Source organism: Corvus moneduloides, chromosome 2 (assembly GCF_009650955.1).
Source record: "Corvus moneduloides isolate bCorMon1 chromosome 2, bCorMon1.pri, whole genome shotgun sequence".
NCBI lineage: Eukaryota > Metazoa > Chordata > Aves > Passeriformes > Corvidae > Corvus > Corvus moneduloides.
In genome coordinates this window covers 105890161-105914953 of record NC_045477.1, presented here as the reverse complement: position 1 = coordinate 105914953, position 24793 = coordinate 105890161, and the positions used below count along the sequence as shown (strand labels likewise).

At 41.6% G+C, this 24793-nt stretch overlaps 1 protein-coding gene across 7 annotated transcripts in view; it reads right to left on the bottom strand.

Annotated features, from left to right (window-relative positions):
- The window catches only part of GLRA2 (glycine receptor alpha 2), a 126782-nt gene extending 105894 nt beyond the window's left edge, over positions 1 to 20888 (bottom strand). The window contains exons 1-2 of one of the 7 annotated variants that reach the window (XM_032100690.1): positions 20165 to 20888; positions 17896 to 18029 (exon numbers count right to left, since the gene is read on the bottom strand). In XM_032100690.1, coding sequence (XP_031956581.1) covers positions 17896 to 18029; positions 20165 to 20232 — 202 coding nt within the window. In that variant the 5' untranslated portion in view covers positions 20233 to 20888. The remainder of the gene's footprint in view (positions 1 to 17895; positions 18030 to 20164) is intronic. The other 6 variants (XM_032100689.1, XM_032100685.1, XM_032100688.1 and 3 more) reach the window with 6 other exon arrangements.
- Between the last annotated feature and the right edge of the window lie 3905 nt (positions 20889 to 24793).

The following is a 24793-nucleotide window of genomic DNA, read 5'->3' as shown; positions in this document are numbered from 1 at the left end:
TATACGGAATATTGCCCTCAATTTGCTGCGGCATATTGCCTCAAAACTCCAGTGCCCAAGGTGTCTGTGATCTTATTGCCATCTGGCTAGAGCAAATCCTTTCCTTAGTAGCTGCCAGAGGGGGTGAATCCATCCCAATGCATGGAAGAGTCCCCACATGGAATGATGAGTGCTGAAAGAATATATTTGAGCCCCGTCCAGATCCTAACTCCAGCCTCTGCTGAATATTCTTCAGTATTGATAGTGCACAGTCACAAATCTTGCTTCATTTGGTACATTCTTGAGAAGATTTACTTGTACTCTTTCAATGGAGATTTTCCTACCTGCAACTAATCATATCTGTATCCTCAAGTTCATCCCAACTCTTGTCTTTTTTGGTGTAGAGTTTCCAGGTTGCAGCTGGCAGCCTTTTCTCTTCACATTAATTCCAACCATATAGCTAAACTGTCCTTAGTGGGAAGGGAATATTATAATGATACAGGAGATTTAAAATTATACCTGTGCACTTGCCAATTTTCTTTGATATATGTATTTATTAAGGGATTTTGTAAGGCAAACTAAAATACAGTACACACAGAGAACTAGACATGTGGAAGCAAAAATAAAAGACAATGAGGCAGAACCACCTTATGGAATGACAGTGGAAATATTGACAAGATATTTACAGATCTGTGAGGAATCTTGTATCATTTTCTATACGTAGTATATTCTACTCTACCTTCTCACTTTGATCCTTGTGCCAATGAAGAGTTTTTTCCCACTATCTCAAATGGTTTATTTTGTATATACAGAGGAGGAAGATGAGCCAAACCTCCTTTCTCCCCTGACCATGGAGAGCAGGATAATCAAGACTATTTGAAAAGACTAAAATCAATCCCACCTGAGCGTGGAGATAGATCAGTAATCCAGGAACAGGACCAAGGGGCTAAGTGGGGAGGCAGTGATCCCACCAGAGACTGAGAATCCCTTTGTCTGTGGGCCAGGGATTTATGTCACAACTCAAACAAGAGAGGTGATCAAAATGTGGATGATGGCAGAACAAAGACCCACATGCTGATGTGAGCACCAGTGACACAAATCCTAGGACAGCAGAGAAGGATAGAGGATCTTTTTGGAGATGGTTTTTTAAATGCGAGTTCTGGAGACAGCTGGGGTTTTGGAAATCATTTCTCCCCAACCAAACTTAACAACCTCCAACATCATCGGAGTCCTCATGAGACCTGAAACAAAGCTAACCCCTATGGAGGCCCCTGCTTCTGCAGCTGCAGTACTACAGGTGCCTAAATTACCACTTCAAGAGCTTGCCAAGGCACTGCAGGCACATCCCTGTAAGGCAGATGAGGATAAACTGCTGCTGGGACACCTCAGCTGGCCATGGTCATTAGACAGGGACAAGTTGTTCACCATCCTAGCTCCTTCTCTGCTCAGAGTGTAGCACACAGGATAAAGCCTGGAGAAGTCGTATCAAAGGCAGCTCAGCCAGTCCTATGGCCAGTGACCATGGGTATTGGGCCAGTGAGACAAAGGTGACTTTGATGCACTGAAAAACTTCCTCTGAGACACAGGGATACTGCAGCTACTCCAGAAGAAGTGCAGCTGCACACTCTTTTTCAAGGGCCCATATAATGTGTAGTCCAAACTCTGATGAGAAAATTAACATGATTTAACAAGTTTGCTTAAGGTTCTAGTAAGAAATAAGGAGGCAGACCACAGGTAGCCTTTTTTGCAAGAACCTAGGTAAGATTTCTCTCTTTCCCTATCATTTTGCCTTTGGGCAAAACCAATCTTTTCCTCTATTTAAACATCAGCATCTCATTAGAGTCTTAACAGCTCAGTCACAGGAGGCAAAATTAATGGCACCAGGACAACATAGTTAACCTAAGGCTTACAAATCAAGGTGAATTTTTTTTGTTGGGTAGTGATTCCTTTTGTCTATGAGGTTGTCTTTCTATGGGATTTCTGTCAAGTTCATCGCCCTGACTGCCTAAGTATAATCATGCTCAGTAAACAGAGAATTCCTTCTTCCTTAGAAGTGTTCAACACAATCCAATGTGGATTATTAAGCTTATGTCACTTATTATTAATTCATTATAATAATACCTACTAAATAAACAAACAAACCTCCAAATTTTAAAAAACCAACAAACAAAAAACAACAACAGCAAGAAAACCCAACCCAAACCAAAAAATCCGTAAGGGCAGAGGTTTCAAAAAATGCAGTAATTGTATGGTACTTTGCACTGATTCAATTTGCTAGTAAAACCAAATAAAGATGAAATTATTCTTCTGCTTCATCAAGCTAAAACCAACATCCTCTGAAAGTTCATCTGTCATATATAATAACTTAGCATGCTGAGAATACCATTTGTCCTGGTAGGAATATGGCAATGATTTTGGGTGCTTACTGTTGCATTCAACCCTCAGAGTCGTATTCTTTGTAATCAATATATATTTATGATCAACAGCCTAAGGCTAAGAGCCACAAAAGCACTTAGAGAACCAGAGAAAAACCTGAAGAGATCTTTAGGTGTCTAAAATCTTTTTAGGACTCTCATTCCCATCGATATGACTCAGTCCAAGAATTACCAAGTGTCTGAGAAATACGTGTGAGCAATACCACTTATGAAAATGGTATCTTTCAGACTGGGGGAGACACAACATGCCCTACCCATAGAAGGTGGGATACAGAGGCAGTTCTGGATGGAATCAGCAGGAGAGCATGACAGATAGCAGAAAGTACAATTTTTCCCTAGTTCCAGCTGCCTGTTTCCAGAAGTGCACAAATATACCTGAACAAAATAACAAAAAGAGAACTCTTACATCAAGATTTAAGCTGCTTCCCTTCACTTACTTGAGAAGGCATCTGAGCAAGTATGTGGCCTTATGAGATGACCTGGATGTAAAAAGGGCATGTAATATTTCAGAACTGAAAGCTCTCCTTCAGCAAAATACCACTGAGGCCTCCCAAGACAAGTACTCCAGTGACTGTCAGGTCCAGGTGATTACAGGAAGAGTCACAGAAAGAAAATTCTCTGGAGTAAGTACTGCTAAAGCCATCTCTCTATATATATACATTGACACAGTTTGAACTCAAACAGTGAATAGTCAATTCCTGAAGTGGTATGTGAGTTTTCAGCTGTGGGACTATTGCTGAATGTAACAGGAGTCATGCCGGTAAAATCCTATCAACATTTCAAGGAAGGAGAATCCCTGCTAAGATGCACTTTTTTGTGCCTTAAAGCTCTTGTGAAAATTGTTGGATTGGCATGCTTCACATTCAGTGAATGCTTTTGTCCATAGACCCAGTTCTGGAAGAGAAAGGTAAGTCACACTCTACAAAGCCTCCTCAGTTCTGCATTTGGCATTACAGGATAGGCCATAAGAAGTGTTCATCCTTCCCTGACTTTCTGCTGAGGCTGATAACAGAAATATACATTACTGTCAGCTCTGGCTTACAGTGGGTATATCCACATAGGTAATCTAACAGGCACTGAACAAGAACAATTTTTGGGCACTATTTCATCTCGCTCACACTATTTCTCACAAACCAGGAGGTCAGAAAAGAAAAGCCCTTTAAACAGTTGACATGCTCCTGATTTACCCAGCTAACTTGAGCTAGTCTACAAAAAATATATAGCCATAGCAGTCACAACGGATTGTACAAATGTGCTAGAGCTGTCTTTCATGTAGGTAGTTTGAGGGATGGTACCAATGTAGTTATGGCAGGCTGGAATTCACTGGAGGCCATTAACCTCAGACATTATAGCTTGTGCTGAGCTCTGTATCATAGCAGTGCTGTGCAGTGCATCTCTGAGCAAATCACTTGAAAGCTCACTCAGATATTTCTACACAACCCTCAGCAACACTTGTGACTGGGTGCAGCCAGTCCCAGAGCTAAAGTCTTCCATGTGCAAATGAAACTGTGGAAATAAGTCTAAAAAACAGTGAATCAGAAATCTTACATCTGGAAACTTCCCATTGGAACTACAAGATTGAATGCAGTTATTTAGAATTTATGTCAACTTTGAGAATATTCAAATCAATCTTTTAATCTTTCATATGTCTATCAAATTGTTTTTCTTTCTCTGAGCTTTCCACTTGTCTTGGGGTGACTTTATGATGTGTATCCCATGTCGCTGCCCTATGCCCAGAAATTAATTTTGTGCCTTTCCATGCCTTTAAACTGAGCAAAATTTCTTCAAAGCAGTTTGCAGTTTGTTATCATGTTCCAAGGACACAGGGATAAAAAGCAGTCTGCATTTCAGCAGCGGCAGGAGAGAGAGAGCAGAGGGAAACACCCGGCTTGTTCTCTTTTCCAGCCAGCTTTTCGGCCAGTTGTTTTTTCAGCTCCTTTGCCTCCAGAGAGTTGAACTTTGTTTTCCTGGGACTCTGATTTTTTCCTTTCTTCTCTGCTGGGCTGCTTCAACATCAGAACACATCGGGAGGACTTTCCACCGAGCACAGAGGGCCTGGCCCTTGGCCAAGTCCCAGCTCCGAGGAGAAGGGAGACCAAAAGGGAGGATTCTAATATTTCCCAGGTTTTTTCTCCACAGCGAGAGATTTTATTATTTAGCATTATTTTCCTTTTCCCATGTGTTTATTAAATAAATAGTTTTTATCTCTTTCACTTTCCTTCGAGGAAAATGTATTTTTCCCAAACCTGGTTGGGGGGGAGGGGTGCTTGTGACCTGCCTTCTCTCAGAGGATATATTTCTAAATTTGGCCAAACCGGCACACACTAATCTTTCAAATTTCCAAGTCATGACAAGCATCTCTTCGCAAGGCATCTCTTTTTAAAGTTTTCCTTGTTCCAATGCAATAGAGCAATGGATAGTATTTGGGCAAATGGAATTGTTTGCTTTTCCTTTGACATTAAAAGATCCAGACCCCTATTTCTCTTCTTATCACAAAACAGTGTGAAGTGTCTCTCAGCCTCTCGGAGAGCAGGTAGCAGAGATGCTCCTCACACCTGATCCTGAGAAACTGCTCAGTTGCCCTGCATTAATGAAAACAGAGCTCTTCCCTGCTCATTGGCATGTGAACTGTATAACGTATGCAGAGGCCTGGGACACTCCTGAATGTGGTTAAATAAAAGATGGTATTACATCTACAGTCATGAAATCTGCACTCCAGCATAGGGTCAGACAAACTCCTTCTGGGTAATCTTATTAATAATGTTTTATGAAACCAGAGTAGCCAATTCATCCAAGAGACTGCATGGAACCACAAGATATAAATATGTTCACTGAAAAGAGAAGGCAAGAGGGAAGATCTACTTAATGAAAAAAAAAAGAAAGAAAAGTATTAATAATAATTTTAAAATGTTGTTACCAGCCTAGGTTTCTATTTTCAGTCAGAATGAACTGATTACTTTTTCTTGGCATACTCATTTCAAAATATTTCTTTAAAAAGGAATGTTACTTTGTTCATTTCTCTCTAAATATGTCTTACTTTGTTCTTTGTAATTCTGATCTTGTGTTGCAGAAATTAATAGAAGCTCAGCTATAAGTGTCAATAACTATAGTCTCAAATACAGGGCTTAGACAATACCTATCTCTGTGGCCACAGAAAGGACTCAGAATCGATTTTAACTTCTTTCTTGTTCCTCTGAGCCTCAGAAAGTCACTTTATTTCACAATTCTGCCAGCTTTTTCTCCATAATGTTCCTTGTTTTACTGTCTGAAGCTATATGCAAGACTTGAATTATAAAAGCAGCTTGGGTGACTAATATTAGAGAGCAGACGTTGATTTATGGCTGATATGGAATTATACACCAAATGATACATGGGACAGAGATGAACAATGTGATTTAAACAGATAGGATGGTTCAGTGATATGGACAAATGACAACAGAAATGATCAGGAGCTGGTATAAATGTCAATCAGCAACAGATCAAAGACACTGACCCAAACACCCACCACATCTTGCACTAACAAAATAAAATTTTCCTTTTATTTTTAAGTATTTCCCATTTTTTTATCTCCTTACAATTCAACTCATTTCCACACAATGTATTCAGAAGATTATTTTGAAATTAATTCCTCCATACTGACTCTCATCTTCAATACTCCCATCAGTTGATCTGTTGCTTGTTTAACTCAGCCTCCTATCCCTCTCCCTCACACATCTCCTTTCCTTTTGGAAACCTCCTATCTGGTCTCCCACATCCTAAATACAAAAAATGATCTATGTTTTTACTGCAAGGCATCCTTGAGGTACTTCTTGGGTGTCTTTCAGAAGCATTTTTTTCTGTCATCAGTTCTTCATAGATATAAAACGACTGGAAGAATGGGAGGGGAATGAGAACTCTTTGCCAGCCTAAAAAATAAGCATCTTATAAATTGACTGCCTTACTTTTTATCAATACCAAACCTGCTCTTTGATGCAGAATGCTCACTGCATTGCTGTGAGGAGCCCCACACAGCTTTCACATAGGCTGAGGTCTCTGCTGACTTAAACCATGCTTCAGGGTCAGGGCATGTGATCTTCTTCTGGCTTCTACCACCGACAGTCATGCTGAGCAGAAGTCTTCTACGAAGTCATCCAAATGAGACTATGTCCACACTAAGAAACTTCTTGACCTGAATTGAATCTATCCCTAATTATTTTTAACTTTGATAAGTCAAACTTATATTTTATTTTTAAAAAAGGAGCTAAAATCTGGTTTTAACAGATTGTGTATGCTTTACCTCACATAAAACACACCTCAGAAGTGTGACAAAACCAAAACTCTCAGGGGTATGAAGCCAAAGAGTGCAAAAGTATTCACAGGAGCACAGAGCCAAAGAGCTGAAAAATTCTCCCAGATGCTTATTTTCAGATGTTTCCTATAAGCAGACTGGCCAAAGGCTTTTAACACCTCAGAGTACTCCATCTGATGGGATATCACTGTATGAAAAGGAAAATTTCTGCAGTCTGAAACTTATGTAGAGTGAACACATCTTCATTTTTATTTTAACATAAGGGAGAGTATGCACATGTGTTTATGCACAGCCAACAGGCAAATTCACAAAAGAAAAAAAAAAGGAGTTTTTGCACATGCTCCTGCTTTCGCACCGTGCACGTAATTTGCATCTCTTCAAGAACTGATTTAAATTGCAGTGTGAGAGTTTATAGCAGCATTCTGAGCAAGCTGTTCTGTTGTTTTATTTATTATTTAAGACTAATTCTTTATCAGACATAGTAAACAGCACAAGAAGAAATAGCAATTCTGATACGATAGTTTCATAGGCTGAGACATGGACATAAAAACAACGCACATTGGGAATGTAGTCATTAGAGACAGTCTAACATGATGAGTATCAGTCCGGTAAATTTTAATCCTAGGTTTTCCCTGACTAATTATGTCAGTTTAAGGAAGGCATTTATCCTTTTCTCAGATATATTTCCCCAAGGACAAAAGCAAGGGAGATAACCTGTAGTTGTGTTCCTGGGGTGGAGGAGCAATGAGTTTGTTTGTGCAGTATGCATCAATTGAGTGTTGGTTACCATTGTTTAAGGGAGAGCGCTCACAATTCAGCTAGTCACAGATGTGCCCAGTTGCTGCTCTGCAGCCCTGGGCTTTGGAGACACAGAAACACACAGGTAGAGGTTATTAGCTTTTGGAGAAGAGCATCATTCTGCTACAGTGCTTCCACAGACAGCCCACTGTTTGCTACAGCCAAGGAAATCTCAGCCCCATGGCAGGCAGGAATTGTAGTGGCTGATGCTTTGGTGCAGATTACCCAGGCCCTTGTGGAGGAACCATGTGGTCCATGGGCAGAACATGATTGTTCAGCACAGCGGGGTTCCACCTGCAGAGAGCAAGTAATCTGCAACGGGCTCTTTGTGCACCCTCCTGAGACTGTGATTACAGCAGGGCTGAGGTACCTCCTTCAGGATCCACTGCTCAGACCACTCTGCACCAGATCAACGTACACTGAAAAATCAGTTAAGATTTTCATTCTTTCCTTCTAAAACACAATCAGTTTTGTGGCAAATAACAAAGTATTGAGATATTTCGTGAAGAAAGGGTCCTTTCTAAGAGCTTCTATGCCTGTCTCAGATTGAAGGGATGCTGACTTGCATCTCTTAGACTACAAGGCTGTGATTTCTTAGAAAATGAGGTGGGATATCTCTCACTGTCTCTTATTCAAGGTAAGTGGGATTCATCCTAAAGTGCAGCTATGGTCACTGCTAAAAATACTTCTATCTTAGTGGTCAGGGCAATTATCAGGAAATGTGAGAGAAGTGCTGTTTCTCAAACCCTGTCCTTACAACACTTTCTGTAACAGTCATATCAGCTGCCCCTAAGGTGTACTGGCTACAACAGGCACTTCTGTGCATCTCACCAAAGTGGTCAAGAGTAAAGGCAAGCAGCTACACTGAAAGTTTGAAAAGTCATGTTCCCTTTGCATTTTTTCCCTGGCTTAGTCAAGTTTGAATTCTTTGCTTCAAAATAGACCTCTCAGAATCATTTATCCTCCTTTGGATCAGATAGAGAACTCTTTAAGCTGAGGAAAAACTATCACAGCAAGGTCCTATGCTGGTCAGCAGCGGTGTGCTGCGACCTTCCTAGAGAGAGTGTCCTGCAAGGGACAACTCTTCCAGAGGCGGTGGCCGGCCTCCCTGGGCAGCAGGTGATTCCAGCAAGTGTAGCAATTTCTCAGCTGTAAGTGATATCAGCTCTTGTGATTCAGCTCTTTGTGAAATCACCCAAGGCAAACTCGGGGACAGAGACACAGGAGCCTCGTTTGGCAGCTCCACAGAGGTGGCTTTTATTGTCCAGCAGCCCCCTGTGAAGGGAAAGCCAGAGACAAAGACTCCCTGGTCAGGGGCAGAAACAGGGGCTTTTTATGGGAAAGGCAGGGGGTGGGGTAGAAACCAATTAGCCAACTGGGTACAGGCTATTACCATATAGAAACAAGGCATGCTGGGGGTGGTTCACTTTGTCACCATGACCTGAGGAAGGTTGCTTATCCCTGGGGAGAGTCTTTTTGCCTTCAGGCCTCTCTCCTCCATGGGAGTGCAGAGGGCTCTTGTGCCAAGGGCTCACAGCCCTCCACAGAAAATTGGAGCAAAAAATCTTCTGTGTATTGCAGAGGAAGGCAGGCCACCCAGAGAGGGGTGGCAGTGTGGCATGTTAAGTGATTACAGATCCACAGAGAGAGGAATCTTTTTCCTGTGGAATATAAGGCCAGCTTTGAGATGCCTGGTCCATATAGGGAGATGGAGGTGGAGCAGTGCCTCATCAGAGAGTTTGAATTTGGGTTAGGAGAGAGGTGGGTGCTCAGTGAAGCAGACTGGAGCAGTTCTTAGCACACTTGAGAGCAAAACTGAGAGAATCTTAGGAAGTTTAAGTAAAACAGTAATGCACTGCCAAGTGTTACAAAGCAGGTGGATCAGAGATTTCCAGGGAGGGGGCATGGGGGTTCAAATTCCACCGAAGTCCTCTTTTAAATGCTTTCTTCTTTTACTGAATCATGAAGTGCTAACACATAGTTGATGCATCAGGAGTAATGATTATGTCTTCATTCCCTGGTAATACTTGAGAATTGCTGGTAGTTGGCACTGTTCAAATAAGCCACTAGGCTGCTCTTATTTAACTCTCATAAGTAACTGAATGACTGGCAAATTACACTTCTCTCTCATGTACTGTACTGCTTAGATCTTGCACAGTTTCCAGTATCAGAGCCTTTATATTTCTGCAAATTTAGAAATTTAATCATGGACTTGGTGTTTATGACATTGTCAGGTCACTATTTATGCCATACATTGTGCACCCTTCATCTTAGAGTTTTGCCAGACCCTGTACCACCCTGTCTGCATCATCTGAGGGGCTCCTCTCTGCAGACTGAAAATCACACATGTCTGTGAAAGACTGTGAAATGCATATTTGGAAGCTGAACTGTCAAACATACATTTTCTGATGACTTAATCAGAGATTTATATGGACCCACAGCCCACGGCCAAACACCCAAGAACCCCCCCAGCACACACAGAGGGAGTGGAGCAGTAATGTGGAAGAATGGAACTTTGAACCAGCAAGGACCTGCAGGAGGAAGAGACTTCCCCTGGAGGCTGAGGTGCCCTCACAGAACCACTTCACTGCTCTGGAAAGTGAAGAGGAAAGACCTATCAGATCAGGATTGTTGCTGGAACTGAGCAAGGCAGCTCCATCTGCTCCCTGTGTAACGACCTGTGCAGCTGAGAAAAGGTGACAGTGGGTGACTCTTCCACGAGGTATGGAGGGAGGCACCTGTGTGCTCTCAAGAGAGGTGAGCTGCTTACCCTCATACAGCCCACTATTACCCACTGCTGCTGGTTCACGTGGGCACCAGTGACACAGCCAGGAGCAGCCTAAGGAGTATCAGGAAAGATTAGAGAGCCCTGAGCATGGTGATAAGGGACTCTGGAGTGCAGGATGCTCTTTCATCAATCCTGCTAGAATTGCAGTCAACAGCTCAATGTCCCAGTCCAACAGCTCATGTCAGTATTGGGACTGGTGGTGCTTAACACCTTTGTCAGTGACATGGACAGTGGGACTGAGTGCGCCCTCAGCAAGTGTTCTCATGACACCCAGCTGTGTGGTGTGGTCGACACACTGGAGGGAAGGGATGCCATCCAGACGGTCCTTGGGAAGCTTGAGAGGTGGACTTGTGTGAACCTCATGAAGTTTAATGAGCCCAAATGAAAGGTCCTGTATGTGGGGCAATGCCAAACACCAGTACAGGCTGGGCAGAGAATGGATTGAAAACAGCCCTGAGGACAAAGACTTGGACATGACCCAGCTCACAGCCCCGAAAGCCAAACCTGTCCAGGGCTGCATGAAAAGCAGTATGGGCAGCAGGGAGAGGGAGAGGACTGTCCTCCTTTGCTCTACTCTCAAGAGACCCCACCTGAGATACTGCATCCTGCTCTGGCACCCTCAGCACAGGAAAGACATGGGTTTGTTGCAACAGGTCCTAAGAAGGGCCACAAAAATTATCAGAGGGATGGAGCACCTCTTCTATGAGGACAGACTGAGAGAGTTGGGGCTGTTCATCCTGGAGAAGAGAAGGCTCTGCGGAGACCTTACAGCAGCCTTCCAGCCTACCTAAAGTGAGCCTACATGAAAGCTTGAGAGGGGCATTTTACAAGAGATAATGTCTTTAAACTCAAAGAGAGTAGGTTTAGGTCAGATATTAGAAAGAAATTCTTTTTGTGAGGTGGTGAGACACTGGAACAGGTTGTCCAGAGACGTTGTGGATGACCTATGCCTGGATGTTCTCAAGGCCAGGTTGGCCTGAGATCTAAGTAATCTTGTCTAGTGGAAGGTGTCCATTCCTGTGGCAGGGGGTTGGAACTAGATGTTCTTTAAAGTCCCATTCCAACCCAAACCATTGTAGGATTCTATGGAAATCTATAGAGGAAAAAAATAAGCAGGCGTTAACTGCATAGAAAATTTAAGTGTGAACATGACACTGGATGTGATAAACACATTACACTTAAATTAGAATATGATCAAAACAATAGCATTTCCTTCTTTGATATCAAAGGTCTTTAGCTCTGCTTTGACATTTGTTTCTCATAAATCCCCTTTGCAGTTAATGCAGCAGCTGAATAATGATCCATGACAACAGCCAAATCTATTGATATCTCTTAAATAATTGGTTCTGAATAAAGGCAACACACCAATACAATATGGATGACTGTGGCTAAACATTTATATATAAAAGAAGACCTGGACAGATCCTCAACTTGGATGCCAGGCAGCATTATTTAGTTTGTGCTTTACACTGCTGCATGCTCACAGCCTTTCTGGCTTGCCTTGGAATCAGCTGGCTGCGGGAAGCTCAGAAAGAGATCCAGGAAATGAACAAACAGCCAAGCAGCGTAGATAATCACGGGTGCCTTGAGCCTGCTGTCTGGCCCCATTTGTCTAGTAGCCTAGACATAACCTAAGTAGCCATGCAACTCATCCAGCCTATTCATGTTCTGAGAAAGAACCTGAAATTAAAGTGAGAGGAAGAAGTGCAAGGTTCATAGCCCTTTTTTTCCCCCTAGCAGTTTTAAAAGAAACACAATTAAAAGGATACTTCTGCCGAAAATGTGCATACCTATGGCAGAGACTGAGCATCATTTCCTTAGCCTCATTTTTGCAGTTGAAGAAAAATAAACCAAAACCAAATAAACCCCATGTCCTGCAGGTAAGTATCCTCGTGCAGCATCTTACTGTGCAATGAGATGTGTGTACACAGCTTTATCTGGAAACAGTGTAAGTTTTAGATCTTTCAAGACAGAAAAGAAACCAGAGGCTTACCTTCCTAATAATATATGCTTGGACATCTTAAGCAACTATATTTAGGGAGTGCAATGGTCTGGCCAGAAATGAAAACTGGCCCAGTAGTCTCCCTTCTCCGATAATGAATCTTCATCCCATGCTCTGAAACTTGAATGCATCAACAATGTGCCCTTTCTTACTACACTCTGCTCTGCCTGAACAAGATTTGAGTCTCCATTGGACTTGGCCCTTTGAGCCTTTGAACTTGGCCCTTTGTGAAGAAGAGCCCAGTACAGGATATTCACCACATCTGGCTTCATGGCCAGTAATTATTACCACCTGAAGTGTAGTGGGAAGGTTGTTAACCACTAGAGAACAAATTGCTACAGTCCCACAGCTTATCTTTGGTATGCTTTTCAACTTTTATATGTCTAGATTAAAGTCAACTTTTTGCAGACTCTTACCACATGCATAGAAACTGCTTTTATTTATTAAGCTTGATGCCATTATTTTCACCCTGAAATGTCATTCAGAGTTTTCTATTCACGTTTCTTAAGCATTTCATTACTGGTCAACTCAGGGGCCAAATAAGTAAGCAATGGGTTTGAACATATGGGAAAACCTGATCCTTGCTGCCAAGGAGTTAAAGTATTAAAGTGCATAAGCCATTTCCTGTAACAGTTGTCAGGCTAATTTTCAGTAAATTACTTAGTCCATGTGTTTATTATTCAGATATAAACCCACAGACTCGGCATGAAAATGGCATTACACTGCTGTAATCACAGACTAATCTTTTAGCACTAGGGCCCTACACCCCCAAAATGCATCACTAACAAAACAGTAGCTTATGAGCAAGTTAATTCACACTGTATTGCACCATCCAGTCATGAGGGTAACATTAATAGGCACTGTTGCTGCACACCTCCACGTAATTCCATAAAAATCAGAATACTCCTTAGTAAATAATGATACAATGGGAAAAGATTGAATTTAAAACATAGAATGAAATTCAATACAAAGAAAATCATCTTCATTGCAAATACTTTCCATACCTGATAACACTTCTGCAGCTCTTGGTGACCAGCTCCCCTGCTCTGTGCCCAGTGCATGACAGCCAGCCTATTACTTGAAGTATTTGGCATAAGGGACATAGCAGCGCCTATAGATAATGGGTTTTTTTTTCCTATCTGATAATTCTAGGTTATGTTTAGATTTTAAGTGGTGTTAGATGATGAAAGTGTTTTAGAAAGTCGAAATAATTTAGTAACCTCTGAAGATCAACACCTGCTAGGAAATGTTAAATTCAAGTTGGCTTTCCATTAGCCCCACATCTCATATTGTGATCCAGTTTTAGATTGATCCCTCATATCATGGCATTACATGGAGTGCTCTTGAGCCTGAGCTGAATGTACACTAAGCTAAGATACCACTTCACCATCCCTGGTTTCTAGCAATGAGAAAGCACATTCTTGGCTAGTTTCATAACACAGGTACCCTAGGCTGCTGTTTCTGAGGTTTATTTCACTTTGAAAGCAAAGTGAGCACTGGAGAAAGTAAAAGACTGATTCTCTTGGGTTTTACTATTAAAAAAATAGAAAAGTAATATTAATAAAGTAAAAATGCATCATGCAAGCCTCACCTTTTATTATTTTACAGAAACCATGCTCAACTGATGTCATAATTGAAGAAGAAACTGCAAATCAACTCATAGGACCATGAGCATACATTTGCTGTTAACAGAAAGACTCTCGGGGACTTCAGTTAGTACTGGATCGCAGTCTTCATATTTACATTTAAAAGTATTCCCCTCTGTATCCTTACACAAATTATTAGCCTATTCAAACTCAATGAAAGGTAAGTGGAAGATGAAAAAGTATGCTTTAAATATCTGACAGAGGGTGATTAAAGAAGGGCAATTTTGAGAGCTGTCACTCTGGCACTTCCTTCTGGCTTTTCAGAAGGGGGATATCCCCTCTTAGTTTCTGGTAATTTTGTATCCAACCACTTGGTGAATCAAAAAAAAAAAGAAATATGTTCCTCTGAATTCAAATGAATGTACAAGACAGAATAATACAGAAGAGAAAGTATCTTTCATTATACAGTGCTTCTGGAAAAAAACCAAGCACAAAACCAAAAAGAAAACCACACACAAAACAATCACAACCAAAAAACCCCTGTTGTTGATGTCTAAATGTTTATATATTCACCTGTTGCTCTCCCACTATCTTCCTAAATTTTTTAATTTGCAAGAACAAGATAGGAAAAAGCAGTCACTAATGATGAAATGCTTTATCTGGATAAAACACCTTGTTCCAGTAAGTAGCATTTTCCTCTCTCTTTAGAGCGCACAGCCTTTATTTCAAAAATTAATCTAATAGCTGTTGTTTTCCAGTAATTCAAACTAGTCATAAAAGTATATTTAATTATTGTATAATCAGTGGCATAGGATAAATGTGTTCTACTCAGTTGCATTTCCATGAAATCAGACTTTTCTGACACTTTAAAATGCCTGTAGTGGACTCAGAAAAAGCTGTGTAACTGGTCTAAAGCAGAAAAAGCTAGATGAATGCACTAGTAGAATCAGAGAATCACAGAATAAACTGAGTTGGAAGAGACCATCGGGATCATCAAGCCCAACTCCTGGTCCTGCACAGGACACCCCAAGAGTCACACCATGTGCCCAAGAGCACTGTCCAAATGCTTCTTGAACTCTGTCAGGCTTGGTGCCGTGACCGCTTCCCTGGGGAGCCTGTTCCAGCACCCAACTACACTTTGGGTGAAAAATCTTTTTCTAATACTGAACCTAAACCTCAGGGGAGGTTTTGGTTCACACAGCTTCAGGCCATTCCCACAGGTCCTGTCACCGTCACCACAGAGAAGAGATCAGTGTCTGCCCCTCCGCTTCCCCTCATGGGGATGTTGAAGACCACAATGAGGTCTCCCCTCAGTCTCCTCCAGGCTGAACAGAACAAGTGACCTCAGCCACTCCTCAAACGGCTGCCCCTCAAGACCCTGCGAGGAGAAGTTGAATAATGGCACAACTATCTTGATTCACAATGTCTTCTGAAACATGGTAAACAAATATTATCCCCAGACTAATATCAAAGCCAGATAGAAGATCCCTAGTTTAAACCATTGCTCCAGTGGCCTCTTTCATGATAAAAAGTTCTTTCCTTAAAATACGGAAAGTGTTATGAATCAGGTACTCATTCAGCATTTCATACATTCTTCCATTTATTTGATTTAGAATATCAGTATTGTACAATAGGCCTTACCCCCAAAATTATCTCAAACATATTTATGAATGTTAAAAACTGAAACAATTTATTATGGACACAGTAAAGACTCAGTAAAAATAAAATCTTTTTACACTAACTTCAAGCAAAATAAATTTATTTTGACTCCTTTGCAGCTGTCCTTATTCTTTAAAAGGAAGAAGTATGCAATATAGAACAATAAGTATTTTCAATTTTTTTGAAACATTAATGAGACTTGGGCAACTAGAACATGAATATTGACTAATAAACAGAGTTATCAGCTGACAAGGTTTTGACTGGTGATGTGAAGGTCAAAACTGCATGACCTAACTCTCTAGTTCTAAACTCTGAGGTCCAAAATACCATTCAAATGAATATAGCAAAGAACAAGAACTTTCAGGCCTCTCACCAGAAGACTGAGAGCTCTGGGAGAGCTCACAGACACGACATTACGAGAACGCTTTCAAGATCTGCTTATCAGTTCAAACTGCCGCAAAGTACCATCCTGCTCTGGAGCGTGACTTAAGGAAAAAATCAAAAACCAAAATATGGCAGATGCTTTGCCAGGGAGGGTTCATAGGTGTCAACAGGCAGCAACTTCACTTTGGTAATGCAAACAAAATTCAGGACTCAGAGGGGAGAAGTGTCTGTCAAAGAGCGCAGCGTGCACCAACCACACAGCACTGTGCACACCCTACCTGCTGTGCACACCATACCTGCTCTACACACTTGACTATGAGGGGAGCAAAGCTACGAACCTGTTTCCTATGTTTTTCATGAAATGGCTGTAGACACATACTGGGGAGAAATAGAGAGCTGTCTCTAAGACATGTATGTTCATGGGACTGTTGCTATTACTGTTTTTCGTCTGAGATACAAGAGATGAAGATTTTTTAGTGCCCCTTCCATTTAAAGAGCAAGAATAAGTTCTTAAGGATTGATACCTTGCTCAATTCATGCAATTTCTGCCTTCATTTATGTTTCCTGAAATTTCACTGATACACATGCAAACACAAAATGAATGTGACAGATTAATGCAATATTACATACTATAAGCTGATGTGAACACCAGTTCAGGAACTCAATAAGCACTTTGAAAAATACTCTGAAATTAAGACTTTCGACTTCACTGACTCGGTTTTTTTAACTTATCAGCTTTCAAACCTTTGGATCTGAAATCCATACTAGTTTGCTCCTCACTCAGGCATAGGAAGCAGTCAAAAAAGGCACTTTGTTCTAAATCTTGTAATTTGCACATGTGGAACAGAGAGAAGAAACTGATCCTTGATCTAAATTTAATTAAACACTTTTCTCATTGACATGTGAGCTTCTTCTCTCCTTAGAGTTCACTCACTGGCTAAGAAACGATTATTTTTTCAAGCCATTATCAACCTTCACAGCACTGCTAAAAAGGCTTAATACAGGAAAAAATGCATTTCAGTGACCAAAGCTAATAGATATGAGTTTCAAATGTATATTGGCATAAGATTTGTTAAGGGAGAAAGCATTTGATCGGTTTTCAAAGTAAACCATATTCTGAGCTTTAAATTGGAATAGAGGAGATGATTTTGGTGGAATTATAGAACTCTCCCAAAATGCTAAATATTGGCAATGAAAACTTCTCTCCCAACTCCTTTCATAGAAAGCCACAAGATATTCTGTGCTCTCTTCTGTAGGGATTTACAGGACTACAGCAAGGAAAACTTGCTTTGAGTAATAATGTTTGCAAAAGAATCTTCCAGTACACAGCTTTCTTTGTGCAGGGATGGTGGTGATGATGTTCCAAGTATCAGTCCAAATTTTGGAAGAAAAAGGGGACTGTCATGGAAATGCCGAACAGAACACAGTTTCTATCTTTTATAGGGATCCTGAGACATTGGTTCTTATAATTCATTCAGCATTTGCAGGATAAAATCTGTGTACATTCCTTGAGTTCCCCCTACCTTGGGGAAGAAGCTTTTACTTCTTTGAGTTGAAAGAAAACATAGATTTCTTTTTTCTTCCAACTGCTATAAAGAAGACAATATCTCAGCATGGAAGTTTTAATGATAATGTCTTTGTGGCTTAAAAATTTCAGGAACAACTCATCTCATTTGGTTTTAGTGTGAAGCCCATAATCCTAATGACTATGTTAATTTAGTAAGGTCTTCAGAAGCATTTTTTGACAGCTGAACATTACTGTCACGTCAAAAGAGGGTTTTCAAGCTCTGGACCCTTATTACCTACACTGGTCTCCTAGTCCACCCCACGGATCAACTGTTCTCCATGGCACTGTAAGACTGGAAAACTGAAGTTATTGAAAACATAACCTAAACCCAGAGGTTAAAAACCCCTCAAAACCTATAATTTGTCCCAAAAGTTATCAATTAATTAATTAGAAGTCTTAGAAAACTTACCTTTAAAATTTGGTCTGATTCTAGCATCATACCCCGATGTCCTTCCCATCAATTTGTCCAAAAAATCTGAAGGAGACAGGGTCTGTGAGGGGGATTTTCCAGATCTTGAATCATGTTCTTTACAGAAAGTCGTCCTAAATAAATTATTAGCCACCATTAGCTAATATTTAGCTTGTATTGTATTCGAGTCATGGAGAAATTACAGCACTAAATAATATTGTCTCGATTGAGTGAAGGTAGCAATTAATATTTTTAAAGAGCAACACACTCTACCTTTCATCTGAAAACTTTATTCTAGAAATAAAGATGAGTTTTAGGTATCATGCATGAACAAAATTTTCTGTTCAGAAAAAATCTTAGCTTTAAAAATAATTTTTTTACGGTTTTAAGACTTTAGAAGATTCACTTTACTCTTCACCTTAGCATCTTAGAGTGACTTTGATACCCTACTGTATATCATTATTTTAGTTACATGGATGCTGTTAAAATGTTATGTTAACACTGGTTTAAGGTGGTCTTAAACTTCCAAACAACAGCCAGCAACACTTAAAAAAGCAACACTGAAAAATACCGGGTTTGTTAATGTCGGGAAAGATACAGATAGAAAAAAAATTCGTTTTTACAGATGCTACCCGAAAAAGATTTAAATCATGCTAGAGAGTGTCTGGATTCTTTCCCAACCTGGCAAAAAAGGTTCCAGAGTCATTCACAACCAATCTTAGGGGGGTTTCACCCCCCACTCGATGAGCATTGAGTAATAAAATTTATTATGGTATTTATATGTCTTTGAACACATCTATTTAAGAGCAAACTTCTGGTACCATATCATGTGTGTGAAATGATGTGTACACAGCACATTGCATATTGCAAGCACATTAGATATTGCAGAGAAAGACAGTTTAGGAGTTCCCCATCGTTGTTCCCCAGGGAGAAAGAAACTAGGATGAAAATGGTCATATTTGGTGTGTAGAGGCACGGACTTAATAATAAAACATTACCTTGCTTCTTAAACAACCAATTTCATTGTCTCTGTTTCCACTTTATCTTTGAGCTAAATTAAAAGTAATTCTGACTGTGACTTCTTAACCACTCTCTGTTTAAATATTTGCCCAAAGGAAACCTCTCAGTTTCAGGAGTCTTTCATGGGGTATTTTCATGCATCTACACGCAAGTATAAAAAAATCACATATACATGTGATCATCTGAAATGAGAAGCAAATATCAAATCCTTTCTCTCACTACAAAAGAGAAACAATTCACTAGAATTGTTAAAAGGCAAGGTGATAGTAAATTCTCGTGGTGTGATTCCACACATTTTTTTCAGGTTCCATTTATAGGAGGCGGTTGCTTCTTTTTTTGCTTTTGTCAATGACAGGGTGCCATTACAAATATCTTTAATATTTAATACACAGCAGATGATATATCCAACTTAAATAATGAAATAATTCAGTTAAGAAAATAAAAACTGGAAAATAATATGCTACACTTCTTGCTAGACAAATTACTTCTGTTTTCATTCAGAGCCCACTAGCTATGAGTCGTGTCGTGAGCCCAGGCTCACAAATATAAACACGGTTCCACTCTGTCACTATATGTATACCTCATTACTCTTAGAAAAGCACTTTTCCATGCAAATACATCTGTCTGTGCAGATGCACAGCAGCATACAGTACTGTAATGAATCTCATCTTAAATGCTATTCTGGTTAATAAGACGGACCTGTTTGCTTAGTACCACAAAAAAGTCAATAGCTGAAGCAAAAGCTCATGAAATGTTAAAAAAAATTTCAGAAACCCTGGTACTTTAAGTGAACACAATACTAGTCTGATCCAGGGTTTTCCCAAAATCAGAGGGCTGGTTCTCTAATTTCAAATAACTACATCCCTGACAAAACTGGTACAATCATTTCCAAAGATTGAAGAGGGGGAAACCAAAGCAACTTCCTAAACAACCTCTGCCGAGAGCTGAGAATTTGCATTTTGGAAGAAAAGCCGAAGAAAGTGTTCTTAGCTATACTGATATACAGTGAAAAAAACCCACATCTTTGCATCATAAAATGGAAAATAGAACACCCAAACTTGAGATTATTATTTTTTGTGTTTGTTACCAAGCAACGAGTCTCTGAGTGTAAAAAGGGATAGTCTATATAGAATGAACACAAAACACTCTCAAATACAGCAAACAAACTAGGCTATTGTGACGTAGTATCTTTATAGTTATGATTCTCACAACCTTTTGACAAATATTATTACAGAGTGGTATCACCTACCTGAAGTGGTTTGTCTCTAAGAAAAATGCAAACAAGGTTGTCAAAATTTTCACTAGCTGCCGGTTCATTCCTCCTGCTTTCTGTGATGATTTGGAAATATCCCAGAAACGATTCCAGAGAGATGCAGGGAAAAAGTAAGCTGCTGCTGCCTAGATTTCCAAATTCAGCAATAATTTAATTTTCTTGACAATCAGGAAGAGAAGGTCTGGATCTCTACAAAGTAGGGGTAAAAGAGAAGTGCCAGTCCTTGGAATCATGGTCAGGTCAAGCCTAGGCTCATCTCCAGCAGTCAGCACAAAAGAGATAAGGCATCAGACACAGTCGTTCCCCCCGACTTGCTTTTGGTGATGGAGGGGAAAAAAAAAAAAAAAGCAACCAAATAATAAGAAGAAAAGAAATGGAAAGAAAGGGGGGGGGGGGGGGGAAGGAAAAGAAAAGAAGAGAAAACCCAACTATGCGAGGAGCATCAGGCAAAAGGGAACAGCGCTGAGAGCAGTTCTGTTTTCCGTATGTTTTATTCCCCTTTCGCTTTGAAAATTAGTATTTATGAACGGTGGTGGGGCTACTGGGTCGCTCTGCTTTTCCCCTCTTTGGGTAGGGAAGCGTCGGCGTTGCGGGGAGGGAGGGAGGGTGTGAGGGAGGGGGGATGTAGGGACGGAGAGAGCGGGGAACCCCAGCGCTGTGCCGGAATGGGGCGGGCGGGAGCGCACGGATTCAGCGCTCGGACAGCTCCGCGTCCGCGCTGCGCATGCGGGGGGGGGGGTCCGTGTGCGCGCCCGGGGGCGTGTGCGGGGTGCGGGCTCTGTGCCGGGGGTGTCTGCGAGCGGTGTGTTGGCTGCGGGGCGCTCCCGGGGTGCTCCTGCGTGAGCGGGGGGCTGCGATGGCGGGGTGTGTGTGTCTGTGTGGGTGGGTGGCTATCAGCGCGGTGTGCTGGCGAGCGCGGCAGTCTCGCGTGGGGCGGGTGCGAGTGCGCTCTGCCGCCGCTGGGGGCGCTGGCGCGCCGCGGGCACGGCCCCGGCCGGGCGGGAGCCGCCGCCGCCGCCTCTCGCTCCCCGCGTGTCCGCGGCCGGGAACGCGGAACTGCGCGGAACTGCGCCCCTTCCACCCCGCCCTGCGCAGGGCACCCACCCCGAAAAGGGGCGGCTGAGACGGGACCCCATCACCGTGTTTGAATATCGAAAGTGGGGGTGTCGAGAGGAGGATGCCAGGCTCTTGTCGGTGGTGCCATCCTCTAGGAGGAGAGGCGCCAGGCAGAAGCTGATTACACCTGCACACGAGGAGCTTTACTGTGAGAGACTGTCCTGAGAGGGTGTGGAGTGTCCCTCACTGCAGATATTCCAGAAACAGTCTGGACACAATTCTGTGCCATGTGCTCTAGGATGACCCTGCTTAAACAGGGAGGTTGGACCAGGTGACCCACGGCGGTCCCTTCCAACCTGACTGATTCTGTGATTCCGTGACAGGTGTGGAAGAGGATGGTCCCCACAACAGGCGCTGGCTCCTCTCATGGGAGCTACTCTACAAAGACCCAAGCGGGTGTGAGGAGAAGGAGTAATAAAGAGCTGTCTGAGGGGAGCTTGTGGAGAAACCACAGGGACAAGATTGCATAGTCTCCATTTCCAGTTGGTTTTATTTCCCCGTGGCTTAGGGAAGACAATTCAGCAGCTTTCTAGGGGATGTTGCTATCTCTAGACCTGACACGTGGGAGGGAGATCCTTCTCTTTTTATACATGGGATGTTGAAGCAGAGGATGTAATTACCTGAGACTCCACAGATGGCCAGTGCCAGAGTAGGTGTGAGGCACAGCTTTGGTATTCTCCACAGTCACAGTCCTATGTCCTTCCCACAACTATTCCCACAATTGTAATTGCTCAGTTAGAGGTCCTTGTGTTAAACCCAAGCTGTCAATGAGGAGTCATGTAGTTCAAGAGGAAGAAAATAATAACTTGTTCCTCTGAAACACAGATGGTGGCCAACAGAAGCTCTGCTCAACACAGTACAACCCTTTAAGCATTTTGGTTACATGGTTTTAAACAGGGAGCTGGGGAATCTCATCTTGCAATATTCAAGGTATATAAAATGCTTTTTCCTCTGCTATTACCATGCTTTGTCCTCTCTACCACCATTGTTTAGTGTCTGATTCTGTATGCTCTGCTTCAACCTGAGAAGAAGCTGGATGCTTCTTCACCAGTTCAATTTGTTCCTATTGAAAAAGCCTAAATGTTGTGAAAATCCAAATCAAATCTATTTCAACAATGTGGAAATCAATTCCTGCAAAGAAGTTGGGATTTTTATCCATCCTGCACTCTCAAAACAAATGAGCTATTGTTCTTTCTTCAGTTTTAGGTTCATCTGTATTTTTTAAATCCAGCTGTATTCTCCTGCCACAGAACCAGTCCACCTGAACACTGCTTCACTTCCACAAAAGTATTTGCACACACACACATTTCTCATATCTCCAAGTAAAAAACCTACTGCTTCATGACAAATACTGTTACCATGTGTCTAGTCATCTCAAAAAAAATGCTTCTGAGAAAGAGTTGTTCTGTTCACACATTAGCAAGAGATCAAAGCCACATACTGTTCATTAAATGAAGCTAAGTTGTTGCATTTTGTTTATTTTAGTTTAATAAGGTAGGACGTATTTGATAAAAGTAGAAATTAAATAAAATATATAAAATTTAAAAATATAGAAAATCGTAGAATGGTTGTGGTTGGAAGGGACCCTAGACATCATCTAGTTCCAACCTCCCTGCCATAGGCATGGACACCTTCCACTAGACCAGGTTGCTCAAAGCTCCCCCCAACCTGACCTTGAGCACATCCAGGGATGGAGTGTCCATAACCTCTCTGGGCAACTTTTTGCAATACCTCACCACCCTCACAGTAAGGAATCTCCTCCTAATATCTAATCCAAACCTGCCCTCTTTCACTTTAAGGTCTATCACTACATGTCCTTGTAAAATGTCCCTCTCCAGCTCTCTTGTAAGCTCCCTTTAGGTACTGGAACGTGCTGTAAGATCTCCCTGGAGCCTTCTCTTCTCCAGGCTGAACAAGCCCAACTCTCTCATAGGAGAGGTGCTCCCTCCCTCCAGTCATCTCAATCATCTTTATGGATTCCTCTGGACTTGCCCCAAGAGGTCGATGTCCTTCTTGTTCAGGATGACCCCCTGAACCTGGACACAGCACTCCAGGAGGGGTCTTACAAGAGCAGAGGGGGAGAATCACCTCCCTCGATCTGCTGGTCACGCTGCTTTTGGTGCAGTACAGGATGTGTTAGGATTTCTGAGCTGCAAACACACATTGCCAGCTCACATCCAGCTTCCTGTCCACCAACATCACACAGTCCTTTTCCTCAGGGCTGCTCTCAATCCATCCTCTGCTCAGCCAATATTTGTACTTGGGATTTCCTTGATCCAGTGCAGGACCTTGTTCTTGGTCTTGTTGGACTTCACAAGGTTCATGTGGCCCACCTTTCAAGCCTCTCAAGAACCTTGAGGATGGCATCCCATCCCTCCAGAGTGTCAATCACACCACACAGCTGTCATCATTAAACTCGTTTGAGGGTGCACTCCATCCCACCATCCATGTCGCTGTCAAAGATGTTAAAATCAACCTTATTAGTGATTTTTAGGTACGAACGCTAGATAATGCAACATTTTATGCACAAAAGATTGAAATAACTGAAAGAGCAACCCAAAGTTTCAAATGTGAGCTAAATCCCTTATTGCCTTAACTGCTGAGTCTGTGTTGGTGGCATAAATTAAGGTCCAGTAGAAGAAAGGCTGCTGAATTTGCTTTTATTAAAGCTATCAATGTTTATCATTAGACACTGAGTGCTGATGCTGAATCACTGCACTGTAACATCACCTAACCCCTTCAAAAGATAGGTCTTCCTACTGTCATATTAAAGAAGAGAGGTTATGTCTCTTACTGCAGTGTCTCATTCTGAGAAATAAAGCTCACAAAGCCGTATCCAGAAATACTGGAAATACTTTGTTGAGTCAACAAAGAAGTGCATTTCAAAGTTCATGCTTGTTCCCATCTAGATAGGAACCTAATAACAGTGCTGTATATTTTTACCTTAGGTTGAGATAAATGGGAAAATTGGAAAGCATGGTTTCTATCAGCTGCAGGAAAAATCTATGTCTCTTTAACCTGCACTGCCACCTGCTTAAAAGTGTGGGGAATCTCAGAACTGCTTGCAGAGTTCCTAGAGCAGAAGTCACTGAATACAGCAGATGTCTTTCCAATGAGTCTGTTAATATGGATTTTTTGACATGACATGCTTTTAAAGACCTATAAATGTTCATTACCCTTTTTGGTAATGGCAAGTAACTGAACATTTCCTTAAGTTTTCTAACTAGAAAAAACCTACTTAAAAGTCTGTTTTCCAAGATTTAGCTGCCACTGGCCATTTTCTGAACTTCATGGCTATTTGAAATGCTAAATAACTATATCTCTAAGCTAAATAAAAATTGCAGGAAGTTCTTCAAAGCATACTTCCCTCAACTGATGTGGGCTTTTTAAAAACATGGTGAGAGATGTCATGATGAAAATTTTAAGTATCTGCTCCATCATTCTGTAGACCTCCAAATGTCTGGTTTTCAGTGAGATATTACTCAGCAT